This window comes from Leiobunum rupestre, chromosome 4 (genome assembly GCF_980474605.1).
Source record: "Leiobunum rupestre chromosome 4, qqLeiRupe1.1.hap1, whole genome shotgun sequence".
NCBI lineage: Eukaryota > Metazoa > Arthropoda > Arachnida > Opiliones > Sclerosomatidae > Leiobunum > Leiobunum rupestre.
Genome location: NC_143387.1, coordinates 56,689,794 through 56,714,268, shown reverse-complemented (window position 1 = coordinate 56,714,268; position 24,475 = coordinate 56,689,794). Strand labels below are relative to the sequence as shown.

At 29.9% G+C, this 24,475-nt stretch overlaps 1 protein-coding gene across 1 annotated transcript in view; it reads right to left on the bottom strand.

The window, feature by feature from the left end:
• The window catches only part of LOC149948394 (uncharacterized), a 64,950-nt gene extending 41,163 nt beyond the window's left edge, over positions 1-23,787 (bottom strand). The window contains exons 1-2 of the mRNA XM_090173393.1: positions 23,117-23,787; positions 12,427-12,721 (exon numbers count right to left, since the gene is read on the bottom strand). Of these exons, the coding sequence (XP_090029519.1) occupies positions 12,427-12,721; positions 23,117-23,434 (613 nt within the window). The 5' untranslated portion in view covers positions 23,435-23,787. The remainder of the gene's footprint in view (positions 1-12,426; positions 12,722-23,116) is intronic.
• Between the last annotated feature and the right edge of the window lie 688 nt (positions 23,788-24,475).

Genomic DNA, 24,475 nt, shown 5'->3' with positions numbered 1-24,475 from the left:
AATACTAACCAAATTCTTTTAAAATACTAACCAAATTCTTTTAAAATACTAACCAAATACTTTTAAAATACTAACCAAATTCTTTTAAAATACTAACCAAATTCTTTTAAAATACTAACCAAATTCTTTTAAAATACTAACCAAATTCTTTTAAAATACTAACCAAATTATTTTATAATACTAACCAAATTATTTTATAATACTAACCAAATTATTTTATAATACTAACCAAATTATTTTATAATACTAACCAAATTATTTTATAATACTAACCAAATTATTTTATAATACTAACCAAATTCTTTTATAATACTAAACAAATTCTTTTATAATACTAACCAAATTCTTATATAAAACTAACCAAATTCTTTTATAAAAATAACCAAATTCTTTTATAAAAATAACCAAATTCTTTTATAAAAATAACCAAATTCTTTAATATTACTAAATAAATTCTTTTATATTACTAACCAAATTCATAATAAATAATATAATACAAATATACAGGAGCCTAATTTCCCAAATTAATATTTCAAAATACTAAAATTGGGCAACACTAATAAAACCACATAATAAACCCAATATTTTTAACACCCGAAGAGCCAAAACTAGAAAAACATCTACATAAAAAGAATGTAGAATATTTAGAGCCTACAAAATATCTCGCAATATTTTTTGTTTTTTAAAAGAAGTCCCCGAAAAAGGAGGAGCGAACATTTTATTATTCTTCCAAATATTTTTGTAGGCAGCAGAAATTATCACAACGTGTTTATAGGGCTCCGGAGAAGGCGGGGGGTCGCCGAAAGAGGGAGGGACGACAATCTCTCGTTTCCAAGGATACCAATCGAGGGGGGAAAGAAGGGAGACGGAGCGGGCGCATTTTCTATTAATGGGGGTAAAGCGATTTAGGAATACAATACGGCACGTAGGCTCGCGGAGGGGGGCGCCGGGGACCGGGGGGTGAGGAAGCTCGCGAGGCAAAGCAATATTAATCTTTATTAGGAAACCAAAACCCAACTCCCCAACTTTTATTCTAAATAGCGAAAGGCCCAGAAATAAGATGTAATTTAGGATTAATATACAAGTACGAAGCGCTTTTGCCCAAATTAAATTAATTCGATGTTGGGCCAGGGTTTAGTAATTTACCGGGGTTAACAAAAAAAAACAAACGTAATAAGTTCTTTTAAATTATTTCCCGATAAATTATTTATTATTTGAATTATTATCGCGACAAGCGAGCTGTTTAAGGCGTTCGGGTTTCCGTATGCCTGATAAGAAGAAAGCTTAGAACTCGTACACACTCGGGAAAAGGCTTTTTTTCATTGGGAAAAATAGGTTGTGATTACATTATCGCTCATTTGAGTTTTTATCCAAACGTTTATGAGTGTTAAAATGATAAAAAGATGGAGGGGGAATGAAACGAAATTTTTGTACAGGTTTTTTCGTATTATTGAAAAATAAAAAGCTTTTAAATATTATTCACCATAGATATTTTATTACAGTTTTGTTTCGGTGTAAAGGTAGTACACGTGTTATTTTAGGTTGATTTTGCAATCGAAAATGTAATACGTTATTTTACTCAACTACATTTTATTATTTTTATTGAAAATGTAATTTTTCAACATTATATTTTTAAATTAATTCGGTTACGAGATACATCTGATAATTATTAAAAAAATAGCTAATGACTTAAGTTCAGCTTAATTAAATATCGTGATAAATAAAAATAATCACAATAATTAATATTAATTAGTATTTATTACCAATATCATTAATATAACTTAATTCTATTTTATTGTATTTTATTTTCAGCGAATTATATTGAATATTACATAATAGAATTTTGTAAAATAATTTATACTTTTAAATATCTAATTTATGTTCTTTTAATTTTCTTCAATGGTAAAATAATTAAATTAATTCGAAACCTTATAGACAAAATAATTTTCAAGGTATACCGGTTTTTATATTAACGAAATTGGCAATTTCAAATTCCTCGCGAATAATTTGTCTATAATATTACACAGATGACGCCAAAAATTTCTCGTAACAAAGTGGGACACGTAATTTAATAACGACATTTAAATTTATTGAATTGTTTACCCTCAAATTTTTATTTAAAGTAAATTCCGTGAAAAGAATAAAAAATGTATATAAACCGATTTTCATTAGTCGCTCAAGGCAATAATGTTTTTGTCCTCTTTAGCGTTCACCAGCAATAGCAAGCGTAGCGCGAGGGCTAAGTTTCAGCCCCCCCCGCTCAGCCCCCTCCAAGACGAAAGGAGAAGTACCCCCCTGGATACAACCCCCCCCCCCTTTTCCCGCCCAGGCTTAAAACAGCCTGCTTCGTATATTTTTTCCCTCCGATTCTCCCCAATAGATGGAGCCATATAACGCCGGGACATCATTATCCACTAACTCGCCGCGAAACGAAAGGTTTCGTCAACGTAGCCTTTACCATTCGAACTAACTTCGACGGTAATATCGGGTTAGAGTGTCGAAAAGTCGTCGGTGGGTGTCGCTCGAGTCGCCTTCAATTGATTTACAGGAGAGTAACCCGTAACATGTAAAAGAAGAAATTTTTCTATCTCTTTGGACGACGTATAGGAATCTGTTGGAGGCTGTTGAAAATATATTATATCGTCATTTTGTAGAAAAGCTCCTTTGATTTACTTTCAATATTTTCTTTCCATTGATGAAGAATTTTGGCCACGGAAACAAGTTTACCAAAATATATTAAATAGCACTAAGCCATTAACGACCTTTAAAAATGGCGTCGCCATTTTAACAATTTAACGTACTTTATTAATTCTTCGCGCCAATGATTTAACCATAGCAACCGTTTCCCCATTATATTAAAACGTTCAAATACGTTTTGTTCAGAGATAACATTTTTTTAGATTATTACGAGGAATACATTTAAATTTTATTTATCCCTCGCTATTTCCAGATAAAATACTGGTTTAATCTCGCAATTGCAAAAGAGTAATATTAATAATATTTAATTAAAAATATGGAAATATTGAATATAGTTTTAAATATATAACTTTGCTTAATATTATAATATAATAACCAAACAATTATTATTTTATCTACAGTGAAATAATAATATATTAACTACGAGTCAAAATTCAGTTGAATTAATGATTGTAATTATATAAATATTGACTTAAAGAGTCTTTAATTACGGGCACCTTCTTAAGTCTACTCAATAAATAAATTTAAGTTGTAAAGTCGTTTGAAAACTCGTTTAAATTATGACACAAGTATCGAAACCATTTGCATATTATTATCGTAAAATAACACCCCGAATTGATAATTTATAAATGATAATTTCGACGAAATATATCTAACAGGAAAAGCCAATAAATAAAAATCTACATCTACATCAAAAATTACAAAACAAAAAATTCGCGGAAACAAAATTATTATATACAAATCTCAAATATCAATCTCCAATTAAAAAAATGTACAGACTGACGTCATTGAGATATTTTATCGCCACTCCAGTGAAGAAAAAATGCAACAATTAAATTGAATATCCAAATATGTTTTTGTTAATTCGAAATAAGATAAGATAAAATGTCCCGCGCAACAACGAAACAATCTTTTCCTGTCGCCATATTTCGCGACCCGCCAATTAATAGGCTTAGCTGAATAATTTTTAAAAGACACGTGAATAAATTTAATTTGGTGTCTGTCGCTAAAAAAAATAGGCGTTATGGGATAATAACGTTAAAAAAAGCTTGTAAAAAATGGCAGGCGACGAATCAGATTGCGTGTAAAACTTCTCTCGGCTGACTCAAGGCCAAAGCATATTGAACTTGTGGAAATCTACAAAACTTCAAGCAAATGCTCTACGTCGCCTGCCCCCCTCCGCCACTGCACTCCCTCCCTCTCTCAAAAATAACGTTAAATTAACAAGAGGTATTTAATAATACGGGGGACGTTCAGACAGATTTTGGGTTTAAATTAAAACAACGGGGGCGGTCTATTAAGTTTCCTAATGACATTTTTGGGATATTTCAGGATAGTTTTAAGGGGGAAATGTAGTACAATATATTTAACTACATATATATAAATATATTGTAATAAATTCATATTTAAGCTACATAAAAATGTATTACAATATATTTAACTACATATTTATAAATATATTGTAATAAATTCATATTTAAGCTACATAAAAATGTATTACAATATATTTAACTACATAAATATATAAATATATTGTAATAAATTTAACTACATAAATATATAAATATATTGTAATAAATTTAACTACATAAATATATAAATATATTGTAATAAATTTAACTACATAAATATATAAATATATTGTAATAAATTTAACTACATAAATATATAAATATATTGTAATAAATTTAACTACATAAATATATAAATATATTGTAATAAATTTAACTACATAAATATATAAATATATTGTAATAAATTTAACTACATAAATATATAAATATATTGTAATAAATTTAACTACATAAATATAATATATTGTAATAAATTTAACTACATAAATTTATTACAATATATTTATATATTTATGTAGTTAAATTTATTAAAATATATTATATTTATGTAGTTAAATTTATTACAATATATTATATTTGTGTAGTTAAATTTATTACAATATATTTATATATTTAACTACATAAATATAATATATTGTAATAAATTTAACTACATAAATATAATATATTGTAATAAATTTAACTACATAAATATAATATATTGTAATTAATTTAACTACATAAATATAATATATTGTAATAAATTTAACTACATAAATATAATATATTGTAATAAATTTAACTACATAAATATAATATATTGTAATAAATTTAACTACATAAATATAATATATTGTAATAAATTTAACTACATAAATATAATATATTGTAATAAATTTAACTACATAAATATAATATATTGTAATAAATTTAACTACATAAATATAATATATTGTAATAAATTTAACTACATAAATATAATATATTGTAATAAATTTAACTACATAAATATAATATATTGTAATAAATTTAACTACATAAATATAATATATTGTAATAAATTTAACTACATAAATATATATTTTAAAACTATTTATAAATATATTTTAAAGCTATATAAATTCTACGTTGTTATCTTTGTAAATTTGATTCGAATGTTTACTGTACAAAAACTTAAAAATTACGGACGAATAAATATATTTGGGACACGGGAAATATGAATTCATTAATTACGGTAAAAATATGGTTAATATTAAACTATTCAAGTCTAATATTAATTAAAATTTGTAAAACAAATTTAATATTAAGCAAAATTAACTATAATATAATAAAAAATTAAATTTAATATTAAGCAAATTTAACTATAATATAATAAAAATAAAATTTAATATTAAGCAAATTTAACTATTTAATAAAAATAAAATTTAATATTAAGCAAATTTAACTATAAAATATAATAATATAAAAAGGCAGTTATTTAAAAAACCACTAATACTGAGATTTTTAAAAATGTAACTATATAATAAAAATTATTTAAAAGGTCGTTAATTTATATAAACACTTAATTTCAAACATTAGTGAATAAGATAAATATATTACATTAATAAAAAGTTTAATATTTAATAAATTTAAATAGAATATAATATACTAAAAATAAATTAAAGACGTCGTTAGTTAAAATTATAATATAATATTAATTAAAATTAATTAACATTAAATTAATAAAATATTAAAGTGATTGTTAAAAAATCTCAACATTTAATATACATAAATAATTTTAGACGTCAGTAATTAAAATTACCGCTAATTTCGAAACATAACTGAATTAGATTAAATTATATATTATATTTAAAAGACACCAAATCCGTAAATAAAACTGATTTTCCTAAAAACGGTAGATCAAAAACCAAATACATGGAAATGAAAACACCGTTGTAGAACAAGCGGAATTATTTGGTCAAAAGGAATCTTCGAAGCGAGGGCTTGCCAAGAAGAGAGCTAGCAAAAGGACTATCAAATTATATAAGGAGAGAGAGAGAGAGAGAGAGAGAGAGAGAGAGAGAGAGTGGGGAGGAGGGGGGTGCAAAGCGCGCGTGAGATATAGCGCGGGGAAATAACGTCTAGGGGGCCCTCTGGGAGGCGAATCGAAAAACAGCTCGCCTGAAAATAGATTTTATCGATTGTAGAAAAAGAGACCTAGGAAGGTTGCATTGCGGGAAAGACCCCCCGTTTGTTTATACTCGGGAGGGCCGTGCCCCACCGAAAACACAGCCTCCCCCCGCGCGCAGCTGCTATTGGGTATGCTCTAGTTCATTTTCAAGAAAACATTTCGTCGTCATCTTCCCAATAAAATTGGTTTATTCAGAAGAAATTTTTGAGGCTAAATATACAAATTTTGGCGTGTTGCTATTTTTTTCTTAAAAGGGCTGACGTCTAATCAAGCCGGTCTTAATTGGAATTTTCGTGCCACCCCACCCCTCCCGGTAATTAGTGGATTTCTCCCGTGTTTCTAGAATAAAAATGGGACGCCTGAATTTTTAAATCGAGTAGTCATTTCTTGGCAGCTATTTCGAAAAAACACGCGCAAATAATGAAATAATGATGAGAAAAAAAACGAACATTTTAATGTTTTTAAAGGAGTTCTATTTGCGGCTGACGTAATTTGAATGAGAACACAGCGAAGTTTTATTATTTATAAATTGCCTTTAATTTGAACTTTACTTTCATGTTACGTTATTTTTACATTATACTATATCAATATAAATATAATTTAATCAAATAAATTAAATTATATTGTATAATGGGTATAATATTCCTAATTCTAATGGATTTTTCACGTACTTCAGATTATTTTTAAACATAAAAAACTAAATTCAATCAAATCAATTATAATTATATTGTATAATGTGTATATCTTTCAACCTAATTTTTTATAATAAACGTTTAATATTTTTTTATACATCATATAACATTTGTACTATAAACAAAAAATTATAAATAAAAATCTAAATTTAAGAAAAATTATGTTGTATAATGGGTTATGTTTACTTTCATGTGACGTTATACGGCATAATTAAAATATAATTATAACACTATAAAAGTCTAAACTTAATTTAAAAACATAATCATGTGTTACATGTATATTTGGCCAAATATCCCTATTCTTAATTAACGAAATTAGCTAATTTCAAAGGTACATTACGTAAACCATATTAAAATACAACCGGAAATGAATTATTTAGAGTGTGCAGATAAAAATAGACCCTTGAAAGGAGGCGAGCGATTCAACTATTGTAAACCACTTTTGCGAATGAACGGTAAACAATTTTACTGCCCAAATATTCTTATAAGTAATTATTCTCTAACTCCCTTAAATTAATAATTAATCAATTAAATTACTTATTCTCTAACTCCCTTAAATTAATCATTAATCAATTAAATTACTTATTCTCTAACTCCCTTAAATTAATCATTAATCAATTAAATTACTTATTCTCTAACTCCCTTAAATTAATCAATTAACTTAATCATTTAAACGAATCTTAAGAAAATTGCTCAAAATAACGTTTAATCCACATACTAATTACACATTTAAATAGCGTTTAATCCACATACTAATTAAACATTTAAATAGCGTTTAATCCACATACTAATTAAACATTTAAATAGCGTTTATTCCACATACTAATTAAACATTTAAATAGCGTTTATTCCACATACTAATTAAACATTTAAATAGCGTTTATTCCACATACTAATTAAACATTTAAATAGCGTTTATTCCACATACTAATTAAACATTTAAATAGCGTTTAATCCACATACTAATTAAACATTTAAATAGCGTTTAATCCACATACTAATTAAACATTTAAATAGCGTTTAATCCACATACTAATTAATCATTTAACTAGCGTTTAATCCAAATACTAATTAAACATTTAAATAGCGTTTAATCCACATACTAATTAAACATTTAAATAGCGTTTAATCCACATACTAATTAAACATTTAAATAGCGTTTAATCCACATACTAATTAAACATTTAAATAGCGTTTAATCCACATACTAATTAAACATTTAAATAGCGTTTAATCCACATACTAATTAAACATTTAAATAGCGTTTAATCCACATACTAATTAAACATTTAAATAGCGTTTAATCCACATACTAATTAAACATTTAAATAGCGTTTAATCCACATACTAATTAAACATTTAAATAGCGTTTAATCCACATACTAATTAAACATTTAAATAGCGTTTAATCCAAGTAGGTATTTCTCAATTAAATAATTTCCATCCACGTAGTTTTTTCCCCATTTAAATAATTTTAATATTTATAAGTAAGGGAGGTTTAATACACGTAGTATTTAACATTTATAAATAATTTTTAACCTACGTACTAATTTAATAACATTTATAAATAATTTTTAACCTACGTACTAATTATCATTTAAAATCATTTTTAAACCCAAGAACTAATTTAATGTCATTTAAAATCATTTTTAAACCCAAGTACTAATTTAATGTCATTTAAAATCATTTTTAAACCCAAGTACTAATTTCTCATTTTTAAGCCCGTTTAAAGTTACCTCTAATTAAACGTCTTAAATAATAATTTAAACCCGTGCCTACGAGTTAAATATTTCAATTTAATAAATTAATTTGCAACTCTTTAAACAGAATTATACACGCGAGAGCTACAAAATTTCGAAGGAGAAAAATAGCAAAATCGTTTATAAATAATACGCAGTTGATTTTATTTCGACCGAAATGAGATAACAAGAACAGGTACACTGATAAATGGAAAACTTCAAAGATCTGATCAGACCAATTCCAAATTCCACAAATAAATATCTTTGCTCGAATAGCAGGGTTGTTAATTTCTTTAAATTTAGAAAAAGTCGATTTGATTTTTATTGCGTTTTTATTTTGATTTTATTTATCTTTAAACATTTTATACTTCTTTTTTAATAATTTGCTAAGAGCGATAATTTTAACTATAATTTAAATTTAATTTAATTACTACTTGAAGTTGGGTTTGCTCCGAATAACCATTGCTAAACATACTATTTTAGCACATTTTTAAAAATACATTAACGTATAATGAACGATTTCAAATAATTTATTTTCTTTAAAAAGTTTATTTAAATCAGGATTGTTGATTTTTTTTTTTAAAATAGACCATTTGATTTATATTGGATTTTAAATGATATTATTATTATTATTGATTTTTCATTTACATTGAAGTACAATAGGCGATTTAAATCAATGATTATTTTTAAATGTAATTTCATTTAAATCAAGCAACCCTGCTGAGTGGTACTATATTATTTTGGTTCCCTTTCTAAGTTTGTAACCGAGTATAGAAAACCGTAAACAATTCGAAGTGAAGGAACATTTTAAATACATTATATTAAATCGCCAAGGCTTAAGCGAAAACCGCGAACAAAGAGAGTACAAACCCGTCTCCAAACAAAATAAACCCCGCGTAAAAGAAGCAACCCAAAAAAACCTCGCTTCGTTCGAACATAAAAAAAAAAGACTAAATCAATAAAACTGACTAGAAAACCTCTTTTGCTTCGGAAATAAATATCGAAATTTCCTCAAAATTTAAAACTACGTAATTAACAAATTAAAAATAAACTAAGGACGTTGGGGGGCGGGGGGGTTAAAGAGTTTTCAAGCATTAATTGTTCTTTACTTTAAGCCCCCCCCCCCCCCCAATACTGTTTATGCAAAAGAGCTCCCCAAATATATATATAAACGTGGAGAGGGGAGGGGAGGGGGGTGTGTTTCCATGACTACAATATTCGGCCAGACCTGTTTGACTACAGATATTGATCAGAAAATTCACTCTATTAAAATACGAGAATGTAAGTCCCCCCAATACAGAAAAAAAATAGAAGTCGGAAAGTAAAATTCAAGGAATAATAATGTATATATTTTTTGCCGCGATAGAATTTTACAGGTATTCTGATTATCCCATTACTTTAAATTTTAAATGTTCATTCTTGCAAAAGGAATATTAGCATTTTTATTATAATGGTAAATCGGGGTCTTACGAACATTATATTTATATCGTTTTAAGGTTTATTTAAATTTCATTTCGAAAAGTTTATTTTGCAGTTAGAATTAATTATTCGAACGTTTGTATTGTACGCGAACCACGCATTTTTCGTAATGGTTTCGTTAAAAGTCGAAGCTAGTGTGAACAAAGCCTAAGCTAATTTACACGGACAAAAAGTCATAAAATACGACTATGGACATAAGTAACGTAATAATCATAAGTATGACACTTTACATTTTTTTTAATCGACACCGACACTATCGCGTCGCTACGACTGGGACTCGCAACCGAACTGAGTGGATTCAGTAAAATAATATCATCCTTCAGCGTTGCCACAAAATTTTCAGATTCAAATTCTCTGACTATTCCCCGTTTTCCCTGACCATGTTAAGAGATTTTCCCTGACTTCTTAAGGCCATTTTTATTTTTATATTTTACTTTTATCAAAAGTTAATAAATTTAAATGGACTTATATTCCAGTAAAAAGGTTATTGCAATGTTGAAAAAATTTGCCCAACTTTCAAGGAAATAAATGATAATCATAGAATTGGTCATAGATCTAGAGTAAAATCACCTTCAAAAATTGAATTCCCTGAATCTTTACAAATTCTTAAAATTCCCTGACATTTCCCTGACTTCTTAGGCCCATTTTGAAATTCCCCGACTTTTCCATGATTTCCCTGACGTGTGGCAACCCTGTCCCTGGTAGTAGTATATTTTGCTTTGGGCAGATTTACACACTAGGGAGCTCTGTGCTGGGAAATAAACCATGATTGCGCAATATCTCTGAAATTCAGTTCAGTGATAATTTCGGATAATTTATTATTATTACGTCTATATTAAAAGGCGGATAAAAATGCAAACCCACCCAGCAAAATTTGGAATTGATATGAAAGACCAATAAGAAACTGCGATTTCGTGACACGTCGTCTGAAACGCGGACGATTTTAAACCTAAAACACGAAACGCGAGACAGGAAATTCGTCTCCATACAAATTCAAATTTCGTAGGGTGGGTCGACATTTTAATCCACCTTTCAATATAGGCGTAAACGTTACTTAAAGGGAATATAACCTGCAAGGCAATCTTTATGGAAGACCCCTTCAATTTTTCCAATTACCCGGTACAGTGGCGCCAAACATTTCTAAAACCAAAGGCAAGAGCGGTCAGAGCTGCAAACGTTGGTGTTCCACACTAAATACCTGAGGTTATATTCCCTTTAATAGGATTCAATTAAGAAACAAAATTGTCCTGTTAAGCTACAATTTGTAAACGTGTGAGCTTGTAGGAGTATATTTTGTACGCAATAAAGCTACGTCTACCCTCACAAGGAGAGTACCAGTGGCGGCTTAAGAAGGCTGGGTCCCCGGGGCGGCGGCAGTGTTTTGTGACACCCCCCAGGACCGTGCAGAAGTTTTCACGTCCGTCTTCTTCAAGTTTATTCGTTCTGATTTGCACCCCCCCCCCTCGAGCTTCTCCGATGGCACCCCTGGCTACCCTGGTACCCGGGGCGGACCGCCCCCCTCGCCCCCCCCCCCTTAGGCCGCCACTGGAGAGTACCCGAGGTGTTTATGGCCGATTTTGTTCCAAGTCGGGCGTAATGTAGACCTATACGAGATATGAAATTTCCCAAAAGGAGACGTTGCACCACCCATTCGATTTGCTATGGCAACCGAAAATGTTTTTGACCACTTAAAACAAAAAATTCTCCATTTAAAAAAGCATGGGATTTTCTCGGTTTCACAGCTACGAATTTTTTTTTAAATTTTAAAATCACGAAATGGGTAATTCGGACCACATTTAGGTAAATTTCATCAAGTTTGGGTAAATTAGAAATTTTTGGGGTAAAATAAGGAAAAAATCTTATTTTTGTTTTAAGTCGTGAAAAACATTTTTGGTTGCCATGGCAAATCGAATGGGTAGTGCAACGTCTCCTTTTGGGAAATTTCATATCTCGTATAGGTCTACATTACGCCCGACTTTGAACAGAATCGGCAATAAACACCTCGGGTACTCTCCTTGTCAGCTACAAGTTTCCACGTTGACGTTTTCGAGGGGTGACTTAACCTCTCTTAATCGGTCGATTCCTACCGTAACATTAAGCGTAACGTTCGACAGTCATTAGTTAAAATATAAACACGAGTCAAAGTCGCGTGATTAGAAACTTCGTAATCTCGGCGATTTCATCCGCTGGGAATAAGAATTAAACGCCCCCTAGCGAGTAAAATATCAACTAAAATCCCTTCGCTACTTTGTTACTTTTCGATGGATATAAACAGGCGTAAAAGGGCAAATTAAAGAGAAAGAAGCGAAGCTCACCGATTCGTTGATCCGGTTGGGAGACTTCCGGTTTGGAGACGCCGTTCAACGCGGATTGTTTGTAACAGGTTTCCGCTTGCTGACCGCTATTGCCGTTGACCAGTCCGTTAGGACCGTTGCTCTCCCATCCGGAGTGACCATTCTCGATTTTGTTGGACGATTTGTCGGCCAACAAATCGGACGAAGTGATTAAGGGGGCCAGGAGTCCGTGCGTCCACTCGACCTGATCCGTGATCCATTGGCCCAGCACTTCCAAACGAAGCGACACTTTCTCCGATGCGAGCAAAACCTCGTGCTGGAAAAAATATTATTTATTCATTTGGAGTATATTTAAATATTATTTTCTTGGTGTTTGCCTCCATTGCAGGGTGAGCGCAGAATATTTTAAAATCCTTTAAAGGAATTATAGGAAATTTATCAGTGAAATATATAGGAAATTTATCAGTGAAATATATAGGAAATTTATCAGTGAAATATATAGGAAATTTATCAGTGAAATATATAGGAAATTTATCAGTGAAATATATAGGAAATTTATCAGTGAAATATATAGGAAATTTATCAGCGAAATATATAGGAAACTTATCAGCGAAATATATAGGAAACTTATCAGCGAAATATATAGGAAACTTATCAGCGAAATATATAGGAAACTTATCAGCGAAATATATAGGAAACTTATCAGCGAAATATATAGGAAACTTATCAGCGAAATATATAGGAAACTTATCAGCGAAATATATAGGAAACTTATCAGCGAAATATATAGGAAACTTATCAGCGAAATATATAGGAAACTTATCAGCGAAATATATAGGAAACTTATCAGCGAAATATATAGGAAACTTATCAGCGAAATATATAGGAAACTTATCAGCGAAATATATAGGAAACTTATCAGCGAAATATATAGGAAACTTATCAGTGAAATATATAGGAAACTTATCAGTGAAATATATAGGAAACTTATCAGTGAAATATAGGAAAATATAGGAAGAAAATTGGGGGGAAAGGGAAAACTTAATTATCAGGGTTGGCTCGTTTAAACCACACTGGTTTAAATTCTTTTGTCCCATTGGGTCGATTCTCATTCAACCGACATTTTGTTTGCTCACAAGTGACAGCATGAAACCTAACCTAACCTAACGAAATAAACAATTTCAATTTTATATTGCTTTCTTTATTGACCTTCGATTTGGATAGGTAAAAATATTCTATAAACTTTTTCGAATAAATGGGATTCGATCCAATGGGATTGCAAAATTAGAATCAATTGGGAAAGTATATTTTTTGATTCCATCCATTGGGAATTCGACCCAATAGGAATCTATCCAACGGGAATATACCGTTTAAATCATGGTTTAAACTAAGTGATTTAAAAAAAAATTAATTAACTAAAAATTATTCCAAAATGTTTGTACATTTTCTTACCGAAATGATATAATTTCTAAATCATTTACAAGGTGACCACATTTCCTATATTTTCAATACCTTCTCCTTACGTTTTCGCATGTAGTATATAATATCGTCGTGTACCCTTCTTCATCCTATATTTCACTTTATTTTATCTACCGTTTTTCTATAAGAATCCTTATTTTTTATGGGTTTTCCTATATTCTCCTTGAAATTTTAATACTTTTTCTATAAAATTTTCGAGGCATTATCCTGATCACCCTGCATTTATACAAAATTAAAAATTAAAATAAAACTTCGTTCTGGTGAGACTTGTAAAAAACGAAACTAAAACTAAAACTTTGTTCCGATCACGTGTAATAATACCCATTAATTTTTAGTTGGTTGGTAATATGTATGCACGGTTAAACAAAAGCGAAAATCAGATTAAAAGTAAAATAAAGCAGTGTTTAATAAAAAACCTGATTTAAACCATCAAAACCTAATTAAACCAAATAAACCGGTTTTTTGGGGTTTTATTTTAAGTTTTTTTTTAAACCTGTTAATTATTCAATAAGAGAAAACGGTTGTTAAAATTGTTTAAAGTGGGTATAAACTTGTCGGCGAACAGCGTTGGAAATAAGCATCTTTAAAATCTAGGACTAAGGACTTCTAAGGGTAAAATATCAACTATTTTAATTTCTTCAGACTTTTGAGATAAAATATAGGGTGTTATAGGAAATTTAATTATAGAAAATAATAGGAAATATAGGAACTGTGGTCACCCTGCTATTGTATTACAATAATTTTTTTACGAAAATTTTACATATTTAATTCAGTACAGCGTAAGTTACATAATAATTAGTATGGAAAAGAATTATTTATTTTTCTACTGTCGAGAGAATGACATTAAAGTCGTATTTGCTAACCCCCCCCCCCCCCCTGCGCGAGAGGGTGGGAAGACGGTCAGGTTTTAGGGAACCAATGAGATTTAGTTAGGGGGGGGAGGAACTTGCAATATTTGAGCGTGAGGCAGAATCGGAGCAGCGCTAAAAATATTATCAAAGAAATAGAAATAAAGAATTCTGGGCATTACATTTAACCCGGACATTAGTGAAGATATTAGTGGAAATAATTATCTTTGTAATTAGGGAGTAAAATTAATAAACAGGCTAAGCCCGATAAATTTTAGTTCAATACAGCATAAGTATAATCAAGGATACTGTATAGTATCCTTGGTATAATTACAAAAATAAACTAGACAATTTTCTACAATTATCAGCGAACTGATTTTCAGAGTTATTGCGTAATCATGGTTTAGTTCTTAGAACAGAGCCCCCTAGTGTGTAAATCGGCCCAAGGACGATAACATAATACTCAGTTCAGTTCCGAGTCAAATTACCTTTAAAACAATAGTTTATACTTATTGGTATTACGTTACTTACGGTAAAGAATGCAATTTCGGTAAGTTGCTCTATATATTTAAATTATTTCCACAGACCAAACATAGTTTCAATAAAAACAATTTTCGAATGGCCTATTTTGGCAAAATAGTAAAGAATTTTCGTTTTAACAAATCATAACTTTGGGAATTTTTCGGTAACTAAATAATCAAATTAGCCCATTCTCTTTAGATAAATCACTATTATTTCTAAACTATCGTAATGTATAAAAAATATCAGTAAAATATCTTTATGGTTATCGGAAAATCAGTAAAACTATACATACACGGTTTGATAAAGGCAACAAAAATCGATAATACCCGAGGAAAAATAATACGTTTATAAATGAAATTTAAAATTCGTTATTTCCAGGATCAAGACTATACGACCTACCCAATCTTCATATAATTATTCCCGCCCAAAAGCAAAAAAAAACAATCAACCTAATTGTATAAAAGAAATCAAAACGAATACACCCAACAACGCAAATAAAACCCAAAAATCCAATTACCATCCAAACACATCCACGAAGAAAAAAAGAAAAATAACGCATTCATTATTGGGTGGCCTTAGGAACATCTGAGAAAAAGATATTTCTACAATACTTAGCAGCCACAGCGCATAAATTTACGGGAAAAATAACACATAATTTTTTTTCCTGTTTAAAATAAAACCGTACGCCTACGCCGAATATATTATAAAGGGGGGGGGGGGCGGAGATATCGCAACAGATTATTTTAAGGGGGAAGGCAGCTCGAAATAAAATGAAAGAGCAAAAAAAAAATAAGTCGAAATCAACTTTTTAAATAATAAATTTTAGGATAACTGATTTGCAAAAACCGCCGAAAGAAAAAAATATTTTCCCATATTTAAGCTTTTGACCTTATTAGAAGAGAGATGTACAGCAAAGGCTTTCCAAAACGGGGGGTAGGGAACCGTTCTAGGTGGGGGCGGCTCGGAAAGCAGCTCCGAGAGGAGATGACGCCATTTCAATACGAAATCAATAGAAAGCCCGATTTATCTCGTGTCGCCCCCCCCCCCCACCCGGCTGTAGCCTATCAGTTCTCTCCCCCCCCCCCTTCTCCGGTGCTGCTCTTGGCAATAGCAAAGGCCTATCTCTGGATACAATAAACGTCCTCTTGTGTTATTTGCGAAATATAAACTTTGTCTTTATCTACTTTTATATAAAAGGAACGACTGTTAAATTTAACAGACCTTCTTGCCCCCCCCCCCCTCCTGCCAGTGTAAATGAGCGATTTGATAGTTATTACAGATTATATTCTATTCTTTAATTAATGGAGGTGTAATTTAAGGGTCGAGCTAACGGTAATTACCGAATAATAACGGCTTTTAATCTAATTAGCGGTATTTTTGGTATTTTGCGTTGGATATTATGGTTAATTTAATTATACAATTACCGTATTAAAAAGTGTGAACAAAATGACGAACGAAATTACTTCAAATAAATTATAGCCCTATTTCTTTTTTTAATTATTGTTAAACCGTTGTTAAAAATTACGATTTTATATAAATTTATTTAAAATTTAAGTTAAAGACTTTAATTTCAAATTATTTTAATTTCACATGACCCAAAAGTGTAATCTTTTAGATTATCATAAATTAACAATTTACTTTATGAAAACTGTATCGAATTCTTAAAAGATTAAAAAAAACCTTGTAAATGTATTTTACGAAAATATTCTCCTACGCAGTGCACCTTCAAATTTTGTATTTATTTATATTTAGGGGGAATTACTATTAATCCACGGGCTTACCCTTCGAGCGTATGGGAGCGATAAATTAATTCTTGCCTTAGAAAGAATAATACACAATATAATTAAATCAAAAAGGTAAAACAATTTAATTTGCAATTCCCGAGCCAAATAAATTTCCGAAGGTAACAATGAAAATAAGATTTAAAATTCTTCCAATTTATCTTAACCTTTTAAAAAATATATATACCGATCGTAATACGTTTTCGTTAAAATTAATTAAGGAAAAATTGGGCGAAAAATAAGGTGCTATAAGAAATAAATTATTTCCAAACGAGGCAGATATTACACGCGTCAAGGTCGAGCCAATTTAGCGTTTTTAATGCGTCTCTCTCCTGTTGCAAAGCATCGAGAATAAAAATCCCTTAAATAGGAGAGGCAAATAATCACTCTCCCCCCGCGCGCAAAATTCGGATTATTGCGAAGAGTTTCGGTCGCAGAAACCGGTTCCCAATGACTCGGGTGTTTTAGCCAAAAAGCCATATTAGAAACAATATAATAAAATTCAAGACCGAAAATAAAAAACACTATATCGCCCCCCCCCCCCCCCGCTTAACTCGATCGGAAATTCCTTAATATACATTTTACAAATAAAACGCATAACGGAAATGACGTCACAGGAAAACAACCGAACACCATTCTTAATGACATCACTCCACAAGTTCGCTATCCGAGGGGAAATTTTAATATTCGTAAATTTAGTGTGCAGTTGTTTTGGGGGGTTTATTTTCTGTACTTTTGTTGCTAATATTTTTGTACTTTTTCTGCTAATATATTTTGTATATTTGTTTCTAATATTTTTGTACTTTTTCTGCTAATATATTTTGTATATTTGTTTCTAATATTTTTTGTATATTTGCTGATATCTTTTTGTACTTTTTCTGCTAATATTTTTGTATTTTTTCTGCTAATATTTTTCGTATATTTGTTGCTAATAGTTTTTCGTTTATTTTCTGCCAACATTTTTGTATATTTTCTGGCCACATTTTTGTACAATTCTTACTAGCATTTAAAACTATAAAACAAATATTATCAACACTGTTTCGTTTATAGAGATTAACAATTACATAATTTATTGGAAAATCTTATTTTTTCCACGAAAAATGTTTAGTTATAAAATACTAATTTGTAATTTTCATAATAATCACCTTAGAATATAATATTTATTCAATTAAACATAATTTTATAAATACCTCCGAAGAAAACTAATCAAATACAAACGTAATAAATCCACATGACTATACAATAAAAAACCTTTTAAAATCCAACCGCAAGCCAACACACAACCGCAAATATTCAATTTGGTTTGAAATTAGAGGCATCAATTATTCAGGACTAAATACGATTGAAATAAACAATGAAAATAATCTATGTAAAAAAATCTCGAATACATTTAGGGCACAACCCCCTTTTTTCTAGTTCCCGGAGTGTGTAGTGTATTGTTTAGCGTTTTCCGAGAGAGAAAAAAATATTTAGGTTTTTCGCTTCAGTTTTATTTTTTTTAGGAGGTCACCGCTTAAATTACGTAAAATATTTCTTTTTCCACGAGTGTACGTGTCTTTTTCGCCGGAGAGTTTCGCGGAGGCGCGAGCTTTATTGGCGAATTATTATCAAAACTAGGAGACAGAAAATAAAAGCTCGATAAGATTATCAAAATGAGCTCCATGACTTTTCAGATTTTTGCCTATTTTTCTTGCATTTCCAATCTCGTAAAAACGGCATTTCGTATTAATTGCAATAAAAGACTCAAAAGAGAGATGCTATCAGCAAATATTATCGAATACAATTAAAATAATATAAATAACGATGACGTAATTGTTTATACAGATTAATTAATTGCGTTCGATATTTATTTTACGATGACGATAATTATTAATTAACGCTTAGAACGATACATATACATTTAGTGATCGATGAATCAAGTTTGGATTGAAATTATAATTTATTTTCCGATAAAAATATTCCAATATTGGGAAATAAATATTTTAAGGTTACGAAATTTTCTTTTAATAATCATTATTAAGGTATTTTTAAAGTAAAATTGATTTAAGGTAATAAATCAAAATACGCTTAAAGTAATTTTAGCATAAAAAAGATAACATATATGAATCATTCAAATAAAACATATATGAATCATTCAAATAAAACATATATGAATCATTCAAATAAAACATATATGAATCATTCAAATAAAACATATATGAATCATTCAAATAAAACATATATGAATCATTCAAATAAAACATATATGAATCATTCAAATAAAACATATATGAATCATTCAAATAAAACATATATGAATCATTCAAATAAAACATATATGAATCATTCAAATAAAACATATATGAATCATTCAAATAAAACATATATGAATCATTCAAATAAAACATATGAACCATTCCAATCCTTTATTCGAATGGTTCATGTATATTTTATTCGAATGGTTCATGTATATTTTATTCGAATGGTTCATGTATATTTTATTCGAATGGTTCATGTATATTTTATTCGAATGGTTCATGTATATTTTATTCGAATGGTTCATGTATATTTTATTCGAATGGTTCAAGAATATTTTATTAGAATGGTTCAAGAATATTTTATTAGAATGGTTCATGTATATTTTATTAGAATGGTTCATGTATATTTTATTTGAATGGTTCATATAGGTTTTATTTGAATGGTTCATATAGGTTTTATTTGAATGGTTCATATAGGTTTTATTTGAATGGTTCATATAGGTTTTATTTGAATGGTTCATATACGTTTTATTTTGATTATTCATGTTTATTTAAATTATTTTTATGTTTTATTTAAATTATTCTTGTTTTATTTAAATTATTCTTGTTTTATTTAAATTATTCTTATGTTTTAATTAAATTATTCTTAGGTTTTATTTAAATTACTAACATGTTTTATTTGAATTATTCTTATGTTTATTATGTTTTATTTGAATTATTCTTATGTTTATAATGTTTTATTTGAATTATTCTTATGTTTATAATGTTTTATTTGAATTATTCTTATGTTTATAATGTTTTATTTGAATTATTCTTATGTTTTATTTGAATTGTTCTTATGTTTTATTTGAATTGTTCTTATGTTTTATTTGAATTGTTCTTATGTTTTATTTGAATTGTTCTTATGTTTTATTTGAATTGTTCTTATGTTTTATTTGAATTGTTCTTATGTTTTATTTGAATTGTTCTTATGTTTTATTTGAATTGTTCTTATGTTTTATTTGAATTGTTCTTATGTTTTATTTGAATTGTTCTTATGTTTTATTTGAATTGTTCTTATGTTTTATTTGAATTGTTCTTATGTTTTATTTGAATTGTTCTTATGTTTTATTTGAATTGTTCTTACGTTTTATTTGAATTGTTCTTACGTTTTATTTGAATTGTTCTTACCTTTTATTTGAATTGTTCTTACCTTTTATTTGAATTGTTCTTACCTTTTATTTGAATTGTTCTTACGTTTTATTTGAATTGTTCTTACGTTTTATTTGAATTGTTCTTACGTTTTATTTGAATTGTTCTTACGTTTTATTTGAATTGTTCTTACGTTTTATTTGAATTGTTCTTACGTTTTATTTGAATTGTTCTTACGTTTTATTTGAATTGTTCTTACGTTTTATTTGAATTGTTCTTACGTTTTATTTGAATTGTTCTTACGTTTTATTTGAATTGTTCTTACGTTTTATTTGAATTGTTCTTACGTTTTATTTGAATTGTTCTTACGTTTTATTTGAATTGTTCTTACGTTTTATTTGAATTGTTCTTACGTTTTATTTGAATTGTTCTTACGTTTTACTTGAATTGTTCTTACGTTTTATTTGAATTGTTCTTACGTTTTATTTGAATTGTTCTTACGTTTTATTTGAATTGTTCAATGAACAATAAAACATGTCCATTTAAACCAAAGTATAATAAAGAATAAATTTCAAAATTAAATAAAAATTCCCTTAGCTAATTATTTTAATAAGGAATTCTCAAACCCCCGGTCCCGAATTTCAGGAATTATGCATAGTTTTAGTTCACAAATCGCCAACGATAAATATTTCTACATTTTCTCGGGAAATGACGTGGCTTATTTAAATTACTTAACATTGCGACATACCAAAAATAAAAAATGAAACCAGAGATAAAATATCTAAGAGCTCAGTGAATAAAAAACCATTCCGCTAAAAGAAATCGAATTAAAGTAAATTTGAATATTTATCGTTAAAAAGAACACTTAAAAAATCGTTAATTAGAGAAAAATAAACAAAAAACTTGGCAAAGTATCTTCTAAAGATATCTAAAATTAGAAAAAGGGTCTTAAAAAAATCCCTTGCAAAATTTCTAAAGTCGAACCAACGGGTAAAAAAAATACATTTCGACACATAAAAACTAAACCTTTTTTATCTAAGTCAAAAATACCATCGTGAATTGAGAGATAATCGTGAAAGGACTGTAGGGCGGAAAAAAACCTATACATCTACATGAAGATAAAATAATTAAAATCTAAAATATTCAATCTACTGAAATAATTAAGCAAAAAAAAACCCTGAATATTTAATTAATAAAATAGGTCTTATCCGCGTATACATGATAAAACTTGTGACCTATTTATAAGTAAACATAATATTAACGCCCCCCCCCCCTGTCGCGAGAGGGGGGGGGGGTTAGATAATGACGTCACGCCCGCAGTATTTTTTTTGAGGCCTAATATTCGAAGCTCATAAAATGTACATACAATCGAGAAAAACTCCCCTGCGTCGTTGGAAATGAGTCTGACCCCTATATAAAAAAATTCGGGCTGGGAGGGGCGAGATAGTTCTGTTCCGAGCGCGTTTCAGAAAGGGGAGAAATTATTCAAATTAACTGTTTGAGCTTTTAAAAGTAACTGCGGAGGGGGAAGCCTAAGATACGCGGGGGGGATATATTTTCCTTGCCCCAACTTTTCGTCTCGCGAGATACCCACGCGTTCGGTTACGTAGAGAAAACTAAGAATCTATATATCAATAAAATGGTTTTTCTCTTTTTTAAATAATTGAAAATAACTTGACGCTTCAGTTATTTCGTGGTAAATTTACAGAAGTTATAGATGCCATTTAAATTATAAATTTATCTAATCTCTAAAATGGGTCTATGGTCAATGGACTTGGTCTATATAAGAGCTTTTAGAAAATCGAATTAAATTATGGAGGTTTTTAGGCTTAGGAACGTAATTAGAATTTCTGCTAAATTATGTCCTTCGCGGAGCAGAAATAAAATTATAATTATGTTTATGAAGCTTCATATTTTGAAGAAAAAAAATTTAATACCAAAAATTGTTTATTTACATATTATTTTTAAGGGTTTCATATTTTTATTAAATTAATCACGCAAAATTTCTGTTAAAACGGGAAAAACCTTAATTTCTTTGTGGACCGAACAAGATTACGTAACAAGATAACCGAATTCCGTATGAAGTTGTTTACACAACGCGCAGGGGCATTTGGAGACTATTTACATAATTTAAGGAAAATCCAGTGTTTCTGTGACGTAATATTCACAGAAAAAAATGAGCAATTTTCAATAGCAAGCCAAAAGCGGGAATTTTTAAATAATTAGGCGTTGACGGAATATATTAGAAAACCTTTTTTTAGGTAGAAATATATTATTAATATTAGTATGTACATCCGTATCCGCCGTAATGTAAAGCCATATTGCTTAAGGTAGGGAGGGGGTTCCCCGAAAGGAGGGTCAAATTAGCGGATTACCGTCGTCGTGATTGGTGGAAATTAATTTACGGAGGGGAAGAGCAAATCACCTTCGCTTCGATTGGACGAAGCAAATGTAACTTGTTAAAAGTCATAGTGTTTTAAATTAAAGAGATGTTTAAACCAACGCTTAGCGGGAGGGGGGATAACGCGTTTCCAACCCCCTCAACGCATCACAAGACGAGAAATTATATTGATTTTTACGTGAGGCTGGGAAACTATGTTAAAGCCTTAAAGGGGGGCAGATTTCTAACACGTTTAAGCCTATTTATCCCGATTGAATTACGCGTTGTAGTAAATTAATTAAAGTAATTTATAGCGTATAATAAAAGGCTTACCTCTCCGTGATGACTTTTGCGTCCATCGGGGGTTTGTTCCGGTAAAAAATAAAGCCGAACACTGGCCAACGACTGGTTAGTTTGATTGTCATGCCATAAAAGTTGCAATTCCCCGATACACGGGTCATCGGCGGGGGACGTACGGACGAAAAACGATTGCCCAATATGCAAAATACGACTCGATTTGATACTCCCTTGACTTTTACCGTTCAAAATTTCGTTGGCGAGTTGCTCCGGTTGACAAAATTTGAAGGATCTGAAGAAACAACACTGACCGTTTTGTCCAACCGCGGGACCCACGAGTTGAACACACTTCATAATCGGACGCCGATAATCCTTATTCGCTGGCGTCAAATTCACCTCGATACCGCGAATAATCCATAGTCGCCAGTTTCCAAGACGCGAAAGTCCTTCACTCAATCGCGCAAAAAAAGGCCGTTCACGCACGCGGGACTAATTTCGTCCGCGCGTCCGATGCCAGCCGCGGATGACGCGAAAAATAATAATATTCGAGCACGTGCGACGCGGGACTCGTTAGGGTCCGGGAAAACCACGCGCTTCGAGCCGCGGGGTAACGGTGAAAGATCCGCGCGCGAATTTTCGCGATAAAGCGTCGAAATTTTCTTCTTGGGGCTGTAAACTCGTACCCGCTTCGCTAGCGCGGAGATGAGCCTTTTCTGAACCGCTTTCGGGGGGAGAAACGTTTTCGCGGCAATTTTTCTCCATTCCGTGCCGTTAGCCAATCACGTCGCCGAAACAAAAGGGAGGGGGGCAACGAACCGAGTTTACCGGAATATGTAGCCCCCCTTCTTTGCTCTCGGGGAAATAATAATATCGGGCTAAAGTCGATGACGACCAAATTAACTCGAGACATCTGGAAATAAAAATACGAAACTTCGCTCTCATTTAATCGATCGTTGTTTATTTGCATTATGTTAAATTATTTATCTTAAATCGACTAGACTGTCTAATATTACGTTGCTATAAGGAGATATTGATGATTCGTAATTATTCGGTTTTAATTACTAGATTAATTAAATAAACATAGACATACTTTGTAGATTTTATAACTTTTGTATTAGCATTGTATGTGAACAGGATTTGTTTAAAATTATTTAATGATATTAGAACGAAGGGCAGATCACTAGCTTTATTATTCGGGTGTCCTCTGAAGATGTAGTATTTAATCAGGACGAAATTGATTAAATCGCGATTAAATGGACTAAATCGTGAGGAAATAATTAAATTATTATTTAAATTATTAAATCCTGATTGAAATAATTAAATAGCGAACGAAATTTTAAATAATTATAAAAATTATTAAATCCTGAATTTAATTGTAAATAACAATATTAAATA